We start from the raw sequence: 18,113 nt of genomic DNA, 5'->3' as shown, positions 1-18,113 counted from the left end.
ACTCATTTAAATACCAGATGTCAGGTACAACTGGGATATAAAACAAGCTAAAGCATTCTGATTTACATAATATACAATGACCACACAGAGGAACTCTATTTAAATCACTACTTTAACCATTTAACAATAATTTAATTATTTTTAACTATTATTTCCAGTATCAACTCTACAACTTTTTTTTTTTTAAATTACAGGTTCCATACTGGCCACCTTTCCTTTTGGTAGCTGAAATCAGAAAGAGAAAGGAGGGCACAGAGGCTGAGACTATTCATAATGTGGAATAAGTAACTGGTATCTTGTCGAGTGTAGCTCTGGATGCAGATCCAGTGAGGCACAGGACCTTCCTCAGAGAGAAAAAAAACTGGAACAAACTATTCCTTCCTGTAACTAGACAACTCCTTATTGTTTGACAAACAAAATGCAAAATAATTAAATACATCCATCTACTTAGCCATCTAACACAGCTTAGTTTATGGACTTTTTTATTGACTTTTATTCAACAAGTTTACTACCTTTGAATTACATTATTGGCTAAAAATATATTCTTAGAAGTTTCCTGATTCTGTAAATAGAAATTCTCGATATGTTCCTACTGTCATCTACAAATATCAAAGAATGCAACTACTGTACCCTTGTTTATATATACACACATGTGTATATACGTGTATATACTTGTGTATATACATGTATATACATGTGTATATATATTAAAAACATAGTTAGCTGAAAAAGTAATCAATTCACAGGTAACGAAGGAGAAAATGTTAGATCCTTAGTATTAGAGAGCAAAAATTCCAGCTGACTCAACAGAATAGGTTTCCTTGAGCATATTTGCCAATATCACCATTCCCTGTTCTATTTTCTGTTTTAATCCTGAAAAAAAGTTAAGAGACTACTTGTAAAGTTTTTAGCATTCTTGAAAAACATACATTTCAATACTCCTTTCCTTTGATCAACTGATCTTCTGCAGCCTCCCATCTCCCCATTATTCTCCCCATCCTTTCTTGTATTAACTTTTACACTCATTGGTTAATTGTAAAGCATCAGAATTGAAGAACTGGGGTTTTTCCCCACTGTAATAAATGGAAATAAGAGAAGAAAAAAAAAAAAAAAAAAAGGCAAGCACACAAGCTTGTGTCTCCATATTTAAGGTACTGACTTTTTGACTCCCTGATTCCTCAGAGAATGAATAAAACTCATTGCACAGAATGCTACAGGAACATACAGCAAGTAACTTGCCACTTGTCCTTAATAGCTGAAACATGAAGTAATGGTCTGCATGAAACCAAGACAGCTTCCCATCAAGATGACAGGTCTAAATAACAGCATTCCTCTAACTGAAATTAACTTGTATACATATGGCAGCCTCAACCTCTTTTTGCCTCTCCGTAATTTTGGACATTTTCCAGCTAAAGAATTACCATTATGGATATTTCTTATTGAAGAGAAACACCCAAACAGTACGTAAAATGCTACCATTCCCTATATATACACATCTTACTAAATATCCAATGAGCTAGCAATCTGGAAACTGCCCATTTTCTGTTTAAATTAAACTTCGGGTACTCTGATGTAATCCTACCTGACAATATCGAAAAATTCAATGAGGTACAAAACTAACAATGAATAGGATAAATGCGATTCCTAAAAAAAAAACGATAATAAAACAGCAATCATTACATCACATACAATTTAAAGAAAATGTGTATTTCCATAGGTTATCTCGTTCTAATGCAGCACTGAAACATTAGTATTAAAACAAGTATTTGGCAAGCTTGAAAAAAATAAGAAGGGGAAAAGCTACGCTCTTCCACAGATTTTTTTTTTGTTTGTTTTTATTAACTTCTGTTCACAGAAACTACTTCTGTGTCACAGGCACTCTAAACGTTTTGGAGAACACAATGTGTCAGTTTATGAACTCTCCCACAACATGGAACACCAGTGAGCCTGGTACAGAGATACTTTCATGAGTCTGCAAGAGTCAGCTTAAGTGAAGTCAATTTGACTTATGTCAAATTGGGAAATTATGTCAAATCATGAAAGAAAGCAATGACGATACACATTTTTATACAATAAACCAAACTTTTTTAGCAATAATATTAAACCCACAAGCATGAAGCAAGTTTCCAGCTTTTAAAGTTTGTACATACCTTGTACAATCCAATGCCAGGATCAATGAGAAATGAGCGAGATGATGTAGATGGCTGACTGGGTGATCCACTATTTGTTTTTTTTACTTTGTTCTTGCAGTTGGAAACAGCACAGGGATTGACTTCTCCATCCTGATCTGTCACAGAAGCAGCGCTAGGAGCTTCAGATTCAGAACGTATCAAAAGCTGAACTATGTCATTTAGTCCAACATTGTAGTCAAATAAAGTATGTCCATCTTCTAGCTGTCAAAAGAAAGGTGTACTTGTAAAATTCTACCTTGAGGTACATAAGTAGTTTCCTTTTACAGACAATAATTGTACAGACAGAAGAGGCAAGCCATCTATTTCAGGTAAATAAAAACCTCTGTCTTTAGTATATGCAAAAACAAACTCCCATCAAGTTACCTGCAGCCATGATTTCATCCAATGAAAACCACTAAAAGGCTTAAAATTAGAAACAGACATCTTTACAGACTTTAATTACGCATCAATATCCAAGATAATGCCGTGATTTTCTAATCAAAAAACAGGTAGGATCTATGTTGCCACTTACATGATGTACGCAATAACTAGAAATACATGTGAGAATTTTTAAATGAACAATCATTGTGTTGTGTGCATTTCAGCTACATAATTTCACAATTCGCTCTCAGTCTTTTCTAGAAAGCAAGGCAGTACCTGATACTTCCCTAATATTTTGCATACTATTTCTTAAATAAAACATCTAGATATAAAAAACCTCATACACATAGAAATCCATTTTCTTTGCAAAACTAAGATCTGAAAGTATTGTGCAAGAGCAACTACACTTAGAGGGAAGCAACACCAAGAATATACACTGGGCCTCCAGGTTTATGAAGGGACATCTCCTAAATTGAGAGCATTCAAAAACATTTTTATTCCAGATTTAGCCAGGCTCCCCAGCCCCCCCCACCCCAAGATCAAAACAAGATTATTCACTGAAAGTAAGTCTTAACTGGTCAGTGTAAAAGCTATAGTAAAACTGAAGAAACATGTACTGTGTAGCAATCTCTCACATAACTTCGTACATCAGGCCCCACTATATTCCAGATGCAATCAGATCCTGCAGAACACCAGAATATAAATAGAAATAGATTTTTTAATCATATATAGCACACACTTACTGAACATTATTTTGGGCCCCACTCTGCAGAGCTTTAAGATACCTGTTATTATCTTTATTTTACCTGATGACCTCACCTACCTACAATTAAGCTAAGAAACTCACACCAAAAAATGCCAAGTTGTATGCTAGGAGAGAAGAAAAACAGGGAGTACTGACCACTGCTGCTTTGCTCATTAAAGCACTCTTAATCACCTACAGCATCTTTGAAGCAGAGATTTAATTTACCTAAATGTATAATGCATTGCTTTGGGACATCAAAACTAGAATTTCATTAGTTACCTTTTACTTCAAATTGCAGTGGGAGAAATGCATGCATGACTAAAAAACTACCGTATGTTTCCAAACTACTTTTGCAACAAAAAATTACCCGACATTTTTCCAGAATAGGTGCTATTTTCAACATCACTGGTTCAGGAGTCTTTTCAAACAGATCTGTTTTCATGAGCCTACTGGCAGTATCAATACAACAGGAAAATGTAGGGAGCAGGAAGGAACAGAAAAAATAAGAGGGAAGGAATTCTCCAGCTTCTCACTAATACAGTTTTCTGTAACATTCAAATAATCTCAGGATAGACAAAAGTAGAATACACATTTCTTCCTTCATCCCCTCTGCTTTTTCAAAACAACTCTGAAGGGCAGAGGACAGTTATGGACATAAGCTGACACACAAGAAATAAATTCAGGGAAGAACTACTGATTAAAGATGTGTAAAAAAAAAAAAAATTACTCTCCTTACTCCTGATTACACATCCCACCTGTGGGTACAGTAGTTAACAGGAGTACTGATAGTTAGTTTCAATATAACTGAAGCTGACCCAGCTGCCTGGTCAACAGCTATGGGAACGACCCTTGTTCAGCTGCCTGTTTTCAAACCAGTTCAACACACAGCAAATAACTGAAGATTTTGATGCTGTAAGTGTTAAATGAACACAAGTCTTAAAATGGAAATCTCCAGCAACTGTTATTCTACAGGTGACTATCAACACTGCCTCACATGCCTGGAGCTTTAGGCTAGGGCTTCATATTGAGTAGCAAGCTACTTAAGAAAGTTTAAGTAACCTTTCCCGTCCCACCATGTCATACATTCCTATGCTTTTGATAACTCTTTAACAAAGGGGACAGAAGTGTTCTTGAAGCCCTATGACAATCCAGATCCGGGGGCTTGTCATGCCACAAGAAGTTTGTATTTTCATGGTTAAGATTATTAAAGAAGTTTAAAAACAGCTGTTCATAGATTCAAAGTACAAGTAAACCCAAAACAAAGACAATCAATCACCTTGCAATAATACATCAGAAATGGGGTGGGCAGAAGATCCACATTTCTGGAGCTGCTACTGCTCTGAGCACTACTCCAGGTCCACTCTGAAGATTCAATCCCCAACCAAGTGATTTTTTTTGTTGCAAATTTTTTTAGAAAATTCAGCAGTGCATCTGCAAAATCGATCACTTCTGAAACAATGAATAAACTGGATGTTGTTGGAGATAACCTAACTTCTGCTCTGTTCTTCTGTCCCAATTGGACTGGACAAGCTGTGGCAGAGGTTCTAGTGTGCAATTTCCAGAACTCTATGGTATGAGGAAATCTTCTGAAAGCTAATGCAGTGGAGAGAAAAGGATAACCTTGCTCCTGGTAGACTGAAGGTACATAGGCAACAATCAGGTGAGAGCCAAGAAATACTGTCATTGTTCCCTTTCTCTCAGGACGTCATGTGCAGGCTGACAGAAAACTATTTTGAGGTACTGCAGTTTAAAGCCAATTCAGTGAAGATCTAAATCTGAACAGCCTGAATGATCTACCATAACTAGGTAACCAGTGTTAACATTCAACTAAAAAGTGTCCTGTGTCTAGTCTTTGCAATCTATTCATCAGTTATGACTGCAGAACAAGTCATATCTTCGATCCGCAACTGAATCCTCCCTATTAGCATGAGAAAAAGGCAAAAAAAAGACGACTTAAAAAGTAAACTGCCGAGGAATATTTATATTTAACAGGTTCAGAAAGCAAGACATACCTAGGCTAGGCCTTGAATAAGAAGAAGCCTTCTCCATGATGCACACACCCACCACCATGCACAGACTACCTATTCCACATAGGAATTAAAGAAGTCAGCTTTGATGAACATGAACTAAATAGTCAGCAGAATAAACTGGTGACTGCAAAGTTGGCTGTTTTACAGTATTAATTTATAATGAACTAGCATTCTGTTCTCTGCCCAAGTGGTTGTGGGTTTTTTGTTTTGTTTTTATAATCAGTATTCTTTGCAGGAATATTTTATGACTATAGACTATTCTATGACTAGTGATGTCACGCTTAAGTCTGAAAGCACAATAACAGAGATAAGATTACTATAAGCACACTTCAAATGAGGCAGGATGTAGTGTTTGGCAATGTGATAGGGAAAGAGCACGTGTTTATAGCATGAGCAAAAAATACGTTCCCAGAACATTAGCAACTCTATAAATTTAAACCAAGTCAATGACTCTGCAACACTGCCTGCTTCTGGGAAGAAAGTACAGAAACACAAAAACTCAACTAGTAAAATCAAGTTCGCTGCTGTTTGACCTACAAGAACTAATGTGTGTCTCTACAAGTATACCTATACCCAGCATTACTGCATCACTGACAACTGAAATCCTTGGAGTAATAAAGCTGGAAAATAATCAGTGTTTAAAGAACTCCCTTCCGCAATGGAAGGAGAGAAGAACTATAAGATGTTGCTTCTTGAATTACTGACACTATACTAACTATACTGATGTTAATATAACAATGGGATCTTGGCCAGTAAAGCTACAACCTCACAGACTACTAGAGTAAGAAAACAGTAAAGCAGCACATCGCTTCACAGTGTACCTGTCCCTCCAGATAGAGTAATATATGTTCCAAGTTGGCCAGGGACTGTAAGATGACTTTTCCAATTATATTTTTAAAGCAGAATCAAATGCAGAAAATTCAGGACCTATCACTATGTCTGGATATTAACAAGCAGTAGGAGAAAAGGCATACCTTCCTTTCTACAGACAATTAGCATTTGAAATCCATCCTGGAATACAGTATTTCTTACCCAAAAGAACTACAGGAAAAAAAAAGAAACCAAAACAAAACACAAACAGAAAAACAACCCCACAAAAAAACAAACCCACCCACAAACAACCCCCCACAAACACCACACCTGTTACTTCCCAGCAAACACTGCCTTACTATGTCATCAAAATCCATGAAAGCATTACTGAATTGAGTCCCAAATAACCTGACAGACAAGTTAAATATTCAACCCAGAAAGGTAAAAAATTTCATCAAGAACAGTCTGATAATTTGTGGGAATAGGTGCTGACCAGTCCCCCCCGTCAGCTTTATGGTATGCTCACTTCTAACAATAGTTACTTATATAAATATGTAAACAATTTCATCCTATTCTGCTGCACAAAGATACTAAGAAGATTCCCCAAGAACATGTTTGCCTGGACAGTGTATGAAAAGAAAAGAAACACTACACGTTTACTTAATCATTCACTAAGCATTTAAGGACACTTGTCAGTCACAAGTTTATACATGCAAACCAGAAACAAAAGTAATCAGGCAAGTACCAGATAATCAAGCTGTATCTCATTCAAGTCAGTCACAATTTCTTAATGGGTGATTAGAATATGTACTAAAGCAAAAATAACTGAACAGGCAATTTCATTTATGAAATTTTGCTAGCTCTTCTAATTCTACTGTCATTAAAAAAAAAATGTATTTGTTTCCTTAGGAGTAGATTTCACTTTCAATTTTTCTTCCTCTTAGTGACTGGCATGCTTCAAAAGCCTTTAAGGCTTCATTAACATATTCTGAATGAAGTAACATTAAAGAGCAGCTAGATTTACTGTATCTAACACTTTTTCACTATACTAAACATCCATAAGTAGAGAAACAGATTACATCTTTCAAATGTATTTTCATAGATCATGTGTTACAGACACTATCAATTTCAAAATACTTCTAAGAGAAAAGGTTGTTATAAATACTGAAAGGTAAGACAACATTGTGCTTACTCTACTACACAAGAGTAGCTGTAGCAATGCAATACTGGAATTGATACCTACCTCCTATCACTGTTAGAAGAACTGTCTTGTAACATCAAGGCACAAATGACTTTAAAAGCATGTAGAAGCTGCACTTACATGAACATGAATGATCATGCAGAGTGCAGTATGATACTACATTACTTGGGAAAAAAAAAAAAACCATGCCTGACAAGTAATTCACCAATTACTATCACATTAACTTGTCTACAAGTCCCAGCAGAAGCACAGCTCATTATGGATTTTACGGCATGTACAGAGACCTCCCAAGAAAGCATGTAATCATTCTTGTAAGAACACATTACCTACTGTTTTTATCTTAAAGTGTGATCCAAGAGGTTAAGTTCCTGGGTCACCTTAATCCAGCCATTCCACTTGACAATCAAGATCTTTAATCACTTATGGAAGTGTGCCTTTGAGCATCTTCTGAGGTTTTCTTTTCCAAGAACTAGAGCAGTGCCTACATCTAGCAATAAAGATGAAAGAAACTATAATGAATGCAGAAGAGCTCTTTAATTAACGCAACATGATGAAAAGTTAAGTGACATCAATCTTTTATTCTGCACAGGTATTACATGCACCCTACAAATTTAACAGGAAATGCGTAAGGGTAAAGAGCTTCAAGCTCATGTTCTGTAGAAAAACTTGGTTAAGAGTTGTTTACAAGAGTTACTCAGAGGGTAAATTAGTCTGAAGAAATCAAGAACCTGTAACTTGCAGCTGGGTACTCACTGAAAGCAAGCAAAGTGGACTTCTACAATTTCTAGTATTCTCCATCTCAAGACTGAGGTACAAAGCTAACTTTTTTCTGCCTGCAGGAAGGCTGCTGGAATTGTGAATTCCACTTAATATTTTTACAGAGGTATTCAAACACATCTCCAGCCAACACCTAGTAATGAAAAGACTAACTGAAAATTCAAAAATCAGCTTTTAAGTATATAACAGTGAGTTTTGGGGGCCAACTCAGGTCAAGAAAATTTCAATAATCAATAATACACGACATTAGACACTTAGCTCATTGACTTCTGCTATTCACAAAGTGCACTCAGTTTGCTTACACTGCCAAAGCTGAAAGAGAACCCGAACAATATGTTTTATTCCACACGGAAAACTGTAGCCTACACCTGGATTAACTGGTATCTGAAAAGAATGCATTAGGATTCTGGGATCTTTAAATTTATGTATTAACCACACTCACAGTAGTAGACACATGGTCACGTTTTTACAATAATTGTGGACTGGAACTGTTTCCCAAGGAAGTACAGTTGTCTCAATTGCAACAGAGGCAAAAGCTAAATAAAAGGGAATTTAGTAGCCAACCACATAAAGTAAGTTACTGTCTTTATATGAATTGGAATGTTTAATATGTGCTGTCTTTAAGTGTTTGCAACTCCAGGAGATCCACTTCCTCCTCAAGCAACTCTAGTTTCAACAGTACTTGTTGCAGCTCCCATACATGCTGCTCTGTCAAAAAAATATTTTGTCTGGAGACCATTCTGCTAAAACATTCCATCTTCTTCTTGCACATGGGACAGTTCTGCTATCAGTGGCATTTTTTGAGTGATGTATCAGTAACTGCTGAGGATCCAAAAAGGTATTGTTGGCCCTGCACAATGAAACTCCACTCAGACAATCCATTATAGTAAGAGAATAAAAAGGCAAGTAACCACACCCAAACATCTTTAAGCAAAGACTACACATCCACGAGGTGTAGTGGCTACTTCTCACAGGTCTACAGATGACTGTTTCTGAAGTGTGGCCTTGACTATACTATCTCCACACTTTAAACGAGGCTTTTGCATATACACTGTGCAGTCATAAAGACACCCTGTTCATACTGTTTTCACCTCGGCACTCCTGAATGTTTTCTCCCAACTCTCCCTTTGTTACTGCTCCTGGCATTATTAGCAAAGATCCTAATAGAAACCTAACAGCAACACCGATCAGTCTCACACAAAAACTAACTATAATAAAGGTTTATTTTCCTAAAATGCGAAATAACTTTAATCTTGCTTGGAGAGAAATACCAAAGAAACCCTGTGTCACCCTTACCAGTGGTTTTCGTCCTTCACTCTGTAACAAGCTCCTTAATGAAAGCAAAGCCCAAATAGAAACAGATTGAGGCTTTACAAACATGTTTCTTGCTTGCCACTAGAAGCACTTTAATTTACACAGTTTCATTAAAAGCCCTAGCATTGACAATCTGTTCTCCAAGATTCACGTTAACTTTGTATTCTGGAAGTATTATGAAGTTTGGACTTCATAACTTGCTGTTAAAAATAAACAGATGCAAATGGCAGATCATTCCCTCATTTCAAGAAGGACAATTTACTCATCAATAAAAAAAAAGATAAAAAATCATGGCTCTGTCTTATTCACTCTCTCTTAGTACTCTATTAAGAGTGATGAAATCATAATGGAACACACGAGTAGTGAAACATCTAGACAAGGAAGTTCTCTGACAAACTCTAGATCCATAACCCTCTAGAACAGAATACAGGCAGATCACAACATTTTAAAAACCAGTAACCAAACAAGTTATTACTGTCTGGAGAACATGGTCCAAATTAGACTCCGTTTTGTCAATTTTTTGCCACAAGATTGACATTTTAAAGCAGCCTACAAGCATGTTTGAAGACATGACCATTACGCCACCAAAAATCTCACCAACAAGGTAACACAGATTAGTCTTTATATCAGAGAGTGTTCTCCCTTTTGACTGCGTAGATGTTTCATACAACAGCTAATGATCTGCCCTGGACTCAAGGAAAAACGTAGTTGTGACACTGCACGGTATCAAATGTCTTACTCTCAATAAATCGTCATCTAGATAGGTATCATAGTCTTACAGAGACTCCCACAGGACACAGCAGAAAGTGTACAGCAAGAGGAACTCCTAGAGAAGGAAGAATATGGAAGCTTCCAGCATCTGAGAAAGGCTTTTCTACAACTATAGTGACAACCAGTGAGTTTGATCGCAGCACAGTGGGAATATGCTGTGCTTCTTCAACTCTCCACACAAAGAGGAAGTCTGGCATGCTACACAAAGCCACACAACCCAGGAAGAAATTATAGAATCTTGTTGCTGACACCGACTGTAATTATGCATCAATCTCAGTACAAACACCATTATAAATGTACATTAGTCATCCTCATACTCAATCAACAAGACTAACTTTAAGAAGAAATTCACACTTTTCCTGAAGTTCTGTAACTAAAATTAAGTACAGCAGTCTACAGTTTAAGACCACATTTTCCAACAAAACTGTTTTTTTACACCATTACTACAAAATTATTTGCAGAGCATACAAGTGGTACCAACACATTTTACCTTTTGGTCTGGACTAACTATAATCCAAAAAAGATTCCAGTGTACAAGATTAGTGCCAACACAAAAACAGCTGAAAGTCAAGAGCTGTTAGAAAAGACTTCTTGACTTAATCAGAAGATCAAGGTGAAGGCAGCCATTCTTGGTCTCAACCAATGACTTCTACAGGGTTCAAGTCTGCACCTCTTCCAAGGTGAACTTTTTAATAAGAAGTTCAGGTTTTCAAGATTATTCCTTCCTTTATCACTGGGTGAGATACAGAAAAAAAATTGTTAATTTAGATATGACATTTTCTTCTTGGATGCAACTCTAAATCCCATTAAAGGAACACTTGCTCATCAACTTCTAGCTGGAAGATGAAGTTAGAGCACCAAGGTTTCTCTTCTTTTGCAGTTCTCAGGAGTCTTCTAATGAGGTAAATAAAATTTCATGGCGTCTTCTGGATGATATTTAAGATTACCTGATACTTTTGCAAAAAAAAAAAAAAAGTATGTCAAAACATAAAGCTGCATTGAAATCCTTAGAAGCACGGAAAGACTCATCCATCTCTGTGCTGATTAGATGAGAGTGGTCAAGTACCTCCTGTATGATGGTATGGACTTCTATAGCACAGGCAACTGAAGTTCAGCAACAGTGGTGCCAGGGAGAGCAAATGACTATCTGCAGCTTGTAAGGATACCTGTAATGAAGAACTGGTTATTATCTGAACCTTCCGTAAACAACAACAAAAGTCTAAAAAAAATAAATACAACAACCAAGTATACCAGGGCAGTCATTTTAACATAATTTAACAGTTAAATGATTAGGAATAGAGATCCAATTAACAGCTTTTAAGGAAGAGAATCAACTCATAACTTCCAACAATATCAATGATATCAACATTTGATCACATTTCGTCACTGGAAATCCGCATCATGTAGTTGTCAGTGTAGGCCACGCATCAGGTCTGTTCTGCATCTAAGGGTTCGTGGGGGTTTTTAATATAAAAAGAAACATTCAATTTCCACAAGCTTCCAGATTAATTAAAAAAGTACAAGTACTAAACTATCCTAACTAGATTACATGAATAAATATATGTGCCACAAAATACAGCCTTAAAGCTGGATGCAATTTCTTCAAAGTTATGTTATGTTTTCCCAGCTTCCTAATACTGAAGTCATATGTACAAAATAGTACAAAGTATTCTGTTTTCGCATATGCTTCAGCTTTTCCTTCAGTTTGTTTAGGTGTTTTGAATAACAAAGATAATGGTACCAAGGAATGGTAAGTTACATTCGTAGCTTTACAGTAAAAATGTAACAAGAGGCTGATTTCAGTACACAACTTCTGCAATCATATAAAAAACTTACTAATAGGGCTATCAACCCTACTGCCAGCTAAGTTTGAAGTATACTCCATGAATGTTTCAGGAATTTTGGAATGCAGTCTGATCATATCTGCCCTGAAGACTCCAGATGACTCCCTCTCATCTACCTACAGAGCTACTTGCTACCAGCTTCATCAAAGAATGGCAATCACTTCCTTTCTAAGACTTCTTCAAACTATTTCGCCAAAATATAAAACTTAATTACTCCAGTTGAAGATTTCTCACACCCAGATTCTGCCTGAAGCAGATGGGGTTTGGACAGCTTCAGCTGAAAATGTTTACAATTTTCCAAACAAAATAAAGCTGGGAAGAGATCGCGTTAAGAAACTCGACTGTTTTATGAATAGGTTTAGCATTTCCATTCTTTGGGGAAAGACTTCACAAATAATGCTTTTCTATCCTTCTGGAAATTCATCCAAGCTGTAAGTATGTAAGAAGCCCTCAAACATACAGTTTACAAACCTGAAGCTTATAAGCTTAGACTCACGCGAGATTCTAGCCACTGTTCACATGCCAGCCCAGGTCAGCAGAAGTTAAAGAGGTCTCATACAAGAAAGACTGTAGGTAAATCAAGGCATGTCCTATTACCAGATTCATAACTTTGTGTTTCACTGAGGCTGCTTTATCACAAGGGTGCTCTCTTGCAAAAATAAATCTCTTTCAGTCCTCCTACCCCTCTATCATCTCAGTTAAATTTACAGAAACAAAACCTTAAACACTTGGGCATTAAAGCATGGGCCTGACAAACTATACATAAGAGTCAACTTGCACAGCTAAGGAACACGATGCATACTACCATACTTTTTTGTGCATAAAAGCAGAGCTGCATTTCTTCTAATGAAGTAAGCCTGATTTGCAACAACTTTCACATCGAGTAAACAAATGGCTTCAATACTCTCACTTCCACCTGCTGACTTCAGTCTCCCATGAAACAGGTTTGGAGTGTCTTCCTCACCAACAAGATTAACAACTTCAAAAGCAATTTCAGTCACTGCCTCTTACATATACTGGGAAGAAATGTTTGGGCTCCAATGTCCTTCCCTGACTCTGGTAAGCACTATGGAAAAAGCCACTTGAGATGATGGTTTCTTTAACAACAGCAGCCATTTACAAGTTTTCACTGAATTCAAATTCCAGCAGGGTGGGAGAGGATGATGGAAGAAGCCAACACAAGATTATATTATTTTTTATATTCCATAAACAATACATATTGCTGAACTATAACAGCGTGCACGTTTAGTTCTATGTGAAACATAAGTTGGTATTAATACCGCTACAGTGTTCCGGACATCCTTAAGTTCTCTGGCAAGTTTTCGAATTTAAATAAACCTCAATGTATTTTTACTGCTCAATTTTTCCAGCATTGTAACTGAAAGCTAGAAATCCCACAGTGACTATAGCTTGGTCCTATAGAAAATCTGCTCTGGTAGGTCAAAATGCCAAGAATTCGTGTACTACAATAATATCTCCTTCACTTTCATGAACAAAACTGAGAACTTCTGTTCTCATCAAGAACTGCTATATAGCTTTTCCAATTAGGACAGACAGAGAGTATGCTGCCAGAAGACAGATTGTCTTGTCTTGCTTTTCTGAATTTCAGAGGAACTCCACACAATGCATTGTAATTTAGGAGTTTACTTAGAGTTAACATATAACACCACAGATAAAGCATTAGATGGGAATAATCTATGGTGGAGCAAGGTTAAGATATGATTTATTCCAGCACAGGGAAATATTTGTGTCCTTCCGAGAAACTCCTTCCAGCCAATGATCCCACTTCTTCAACAAAGAAAGCAAGAGACATCACTGCAGGTTTCTATGCTCAGTAGACTTCTCTGGCTAACTGCAGACTAGATTATTGCACCACAGTGAAGAACTATGCATACACTACTACTCTTTTTCCTCAGAAAGTTCTACCTCCATCTACAGAATGACTTGACTTCTCTGGCTGACAGTTATTCAGCTCTGCAAAAATGTGGAACCCTAGAGAGTCCAGATGTCCCGACAGAGCAGACCAAGTTATAATGTAATACTATCTTGCTCACTCTTCAGTGCCACATGTGAATGGTAGGTCCTTCTGGCAGCACGAGCTAAAAACCAGAAACCAGTCTGTTCAATCAAGTAGTGGTTTTGCAAGAAAAAAATTGAGTACTACATTAACCACATTAGGTTTTCATCACTAGTTCTACGGTATTTTAACCCTCAAGAACAGGAGCATGAAGTACTGCCCACTTAAGGTCCTGCATTTGCATTTGAAGATCAGACAACAGCAAATTACGGTATACCGCAAATTACATTAACTGGACATGGACACTCCTAAGGAACTTCAAAATAACAGCTCTAGCTCAAAACGTTAGTTGAAGCTGTTCTCTACTGCAAGCTAAGAACATGAAGTTGTTGAAATTCAGCCCATAAACGGTGACTTACTTAGGTTTCTGTATACTTATAACCTCATAACCTCCTTTCTTCTGAAAATGGGAGGTGTATCTAGCCAGTCTTCTGGTACCCACCACTTGCAAGGTCCAAGTATTTCTAGAAGTTCCCAGAGAGACTACAGTAAGCAGTACTCAGTAGCAAGATCACCATTCTACTAGCAGACTGCACAGACGTAACCACACTGAGTGCTAAACAGATAAAATATGAAAAGAGTTTGGACTAGTTAATGGTTTTTCCAACACATGGAGGAATCTGCAGTTTTTCCATGTTTTCACCTCAGTATACTGTTTTCTATTCACCTCACATTTAATTGAAATGCCCTTTTTTATTCTTTTTTATTTTATCACAGCCCTGAGAGAGTTGAAGTTGTTTACAGTTTCCTTTCCTCATGTCTCTCAACATCCAGTTTTACTTGTGCAAGAGCAATCCTTTTGACCTTTTTTCTACTTACTAGCACCATGGGATCAGAAAAGCAATCCATAACCATTAAGGAAACTTCAGAATTAATTATGGTAATTGCAAGAAAATGGACATAAATGGTGAGTGAAGCTACAAAAAAAGAACTCCCTAACTCTTCACTGAACACAATCCCAACTATGTCCTAAACTAGATAAACTAAGTACTAAACTCACAAATGCTGCTCATTTAGGCAACATCAGCTAGAATATTTCACTATTCTGCTTTCTTAAGTAAGACATCTGTTAACTAAAATGTTCAAGCTAATTGGCCTGGCCACTGACAGACTACATACAAAAGCACAAGTCATTACAGGTTCATCTTCCCTGCTTCTCGGGTAAAAGTTGTGTCCCGCATCAAGCTCTGCGCTGAAAGATGAGGTGCGCTGGCACAGCACAAAGCTGAACAAGTTACACAGCTTCAAGACTTGTTGTTCCTTGATTTGGTCCCTTCATAGAAACATGAGATTGTTTGTAATGGTCTTGACAGACGTCCTCACAGATGCTCACCCTCACCGACCTGTAGAACATGAAGATCTACTAATTTGCTATTGGGTTCACAATCTAGGCTCACCATCTAGCCACTAATGCTTACCTGCTGGAGTCGTAGTCAAATTTCTATTTCTTACCTTTTTTCCCCTTATTTGTAAAGATACACACTTCACCTGTTTTGAGGCAGAAATCTCACTGCCTTGCATTATTCAGTTTAGGCGAACACTGCAACACATTACTCAGTTTAGGTGAACACTGCAACACTCATGTGTTGTAAGAAGGTGCATCTTAAGAGCCACGCTCCCAGAAACAGACCACACATCCGATACCTTTCTTGTCCGGTAATAGCTGTGCCTCAAGCACCTCATACTTTATGTAATGCAGCTTGAAAGGTTACACTCTTCAGCAACAAAGATACAGCCTGAGGCGATCTATTCGGATCAAAACGTACCTGGCACCGGACGGGAAGCACCGGCCCACAGAAAGCTGTCGGCCCGCCACCCCCGAGTACCGGGCCCCGGTCTGGAGGAGGGACCGCCCCGGACCGCCAGCAGCCGCCCCGATCCCACCCGTGACACACCGGTCCCCGCGCCGAGGAGGACCCGGGCGCTCAACTTGTGCCCGCGCAAACTCAGCCCGCGCCGCCGCCCCGCCCAGGCGGGAGCCCCGGCGGGCCCCGCGCCGCCACGTCCCCGCCCCGGGACCCCCCCACGCGGGGCGGTGGGAGGGGTTCACAGCCGGCGGGCCCCGAAAACCGTTACTCCGCCGCGCGGCGCCGGCCCCGCAGCGGGTACTGACGGGACATCGCACTTCGCACCGCCCCCCCCCCCCCGCCGCCCCGACGTGCGGGCCCCGGGGGCGGCGTTCCGCCGTGGAAACCGCCCGCCGCACACCCGCGCCGCACGCTTCCCCCCTGCCCGGCCGAGGCAGCGGCAAGGCGGGCGGAGGGAAATGGGTGAAGCACGATCCGGGCGCTCCGCCGCCGGGGTCGGGGAGTGGAGGGGCGTCCTCCCCCTCGCACCCCTCCGGCCGCCCTGTCACTTCGGAACGGTGGAGGCAGGGGCTGGGGGAGGAGCCTCCCGCCGTTCAGGTGGGAAAACAAACACACAAAGGGGCTTCTCCGGCAGCCGCTCGCCTTCGGGGAAAAAGGCGGGCAGCAGGGCGCGGGGAACCCCCGCGCTGGGTCCCGGAGCCCCTTGCCAGGCCAGACGCCTCGGCCCCCTCCTGCCCCTCACCTCCCCCTAGGCCCGGCGGGACGGGAGTAAACAAAAGCCGGAGCCGGCGGACGACACATGGGTGGGGAAGGGACCTCCGCGCCGGGCCACACAAAGAGCCGAGCCCGACAGGGGACGCGCGGGGCGGGAGAAGGGGAGAGCCCCCACCCGCCTCCACCCCCGCCATCCAGGTAGGGGCGGTTCCGCCTCACCTGCTTGCCCCGGTAGAAGAGGCGCTGGCGGTCGGGGCTGACGCGGAAGGTCTCCTGGATCTTCTCCCGCAGGCACTCGATCTTGGTAAGGCGGCTCAGGTCGTCGATGGTCTGGGTCTCGGTGCCGTCTATGGTGCGGACTTGGATCCACATGGTGCGCGCCCTCCCCCTCGCTCGGCCGGCCGCGGGGAAGGGAGGGAGCTCCGGGGCAGGGGGTGGGAAAGGGGTCCGCGCCTCGGGTGCGCGTCTGCGGCGTGCGGGGGAGAGGGGAGGGGGGCCGGGCGCTTCCCCCGCCCTTTGTTCCCCTCAGCGGGGCAGGATTTTCAAATCCCGCGGAACGGACGCCAGCCTCCCCGCCCGCCGGGCCGCCGTCCCCGCTCCCAGGGGCGCGGAGAGGGAAGGAGACCCGAGCCGGTCCGCCGCCGCTTCCCGATCGCCCGCGCCGCGAGCCCCCCGGGGCAGCACCAGGCGAGGCAGAGGCTGGCGGGAAGCGCCGCGGCCAGGGCTAACGGGCGCCGCCGGGAGCCATCTCCCGACCCCGGGGAGTGTTTACCAGGCGCCGCCGCTCTCACATGGAGGTCACGGCGCCAACGCCGATCTCGCGAGAGCCCCCGGCCGCGGCCGTAAAGAGACAACAACACCGGGGCGGGGGCGGGGGCGGGGGCGGGGGCGAGCCGGGCGCGCGGGCGGCACCACGCCCCCTCCCGCCGCGCTCCGGCCGCCAGCCCTCGCGCCGCATTCGGCGCGGCGCACGGCTCCGCCCACTCCGCCCGCCAGCCCCGCCCCCGCGCGCCCCGCCCCGCCCCGCGCCGTCCCCCGCCGGCGGCTGGCGCGAGGCCTGCGGGGGGAGGGGTTGGCGCGCGCTGGGGAAGCGACCGTTAACGTCTCCATGGCGGCCGAGCGGGAGGGTCTCCCCGGCTGCCTCTCCGGGCAGGCCTCCTTGGGCTCTGGGGCCCGCAGGGCCTGCGGCCTAGCCCGGCCCGCGGGCTGGCAGGCCTCAGAATGGCGAAGCGCCCATAGGCAGCCAGGAGAATGGCGTCCGCCAGTGAAACCCAGGCCCCAGCACTTCCGAAGACGTAAAATCTCAACCCGGCCAGATTTAGCTCTGCCTAAAAAACACGGATTAAGTCTGGCTGCACCTGTTAACGTTAGCTAGATGAAAATGTGGGCCAAGACAGGAAAAGGGAGGCCTCATTTAGACTTCAAATCTGATGTGGGTTTGACTCTGTATTTTTCTAAATTGGGTAATTC

General features: G+C 41.7%; 1 protein-coding gene across 3 annotated transcripts in view; it reads right to left on the bottom strand.

Moving 5' to 3' along the window:
- Window positions 1-17,574, bottom strand: part of UHRF2 (ubiquitin like with PHD and ring finger domains 2) — a 93,890-nt gene extending 76,316 nt beyond the window's left edge. For all 3 annotated transcript variants that reach the window (XM_082336437.1, XM_082336438.1, XM_082336439.1), the window contains exons 1-2: window positions 16,863-17,574; window positions 2,151-2,393 (exon numbers count right to left, since the gene is read on the bottom strand). In XM_082336437.1, the coding sequence (XP_082192563.1) occupies window positions 2,151-2,393; window positions 16,863-17,015 (396 nt within the window). In that variant the 5' untranslated portion in view covers window positions 17,016-17,574. The remainder of the gene's footprint in view (window positions 1-2,150; window positions 2,394-16,862) is intronic.
- Between the last annotated feature and the right edge of the window lie 539 nt (window positions 17,575-18,113).

This window comes from Platalea leucorodia (assembly GCF_965183815.1).
Source record: "Platalea leucorodia genome assembly, chromosome: Z".
NCBI classification, from domain to species: Eukaryota; Metazoa; Chordata; class Aves; order Pelecaniformes; family Threskiornithidae; genus Platalea; species Platalea leucorodia.
This window is presented reverse-complemented; position numbering and strand designations above follow the sequence as displayed.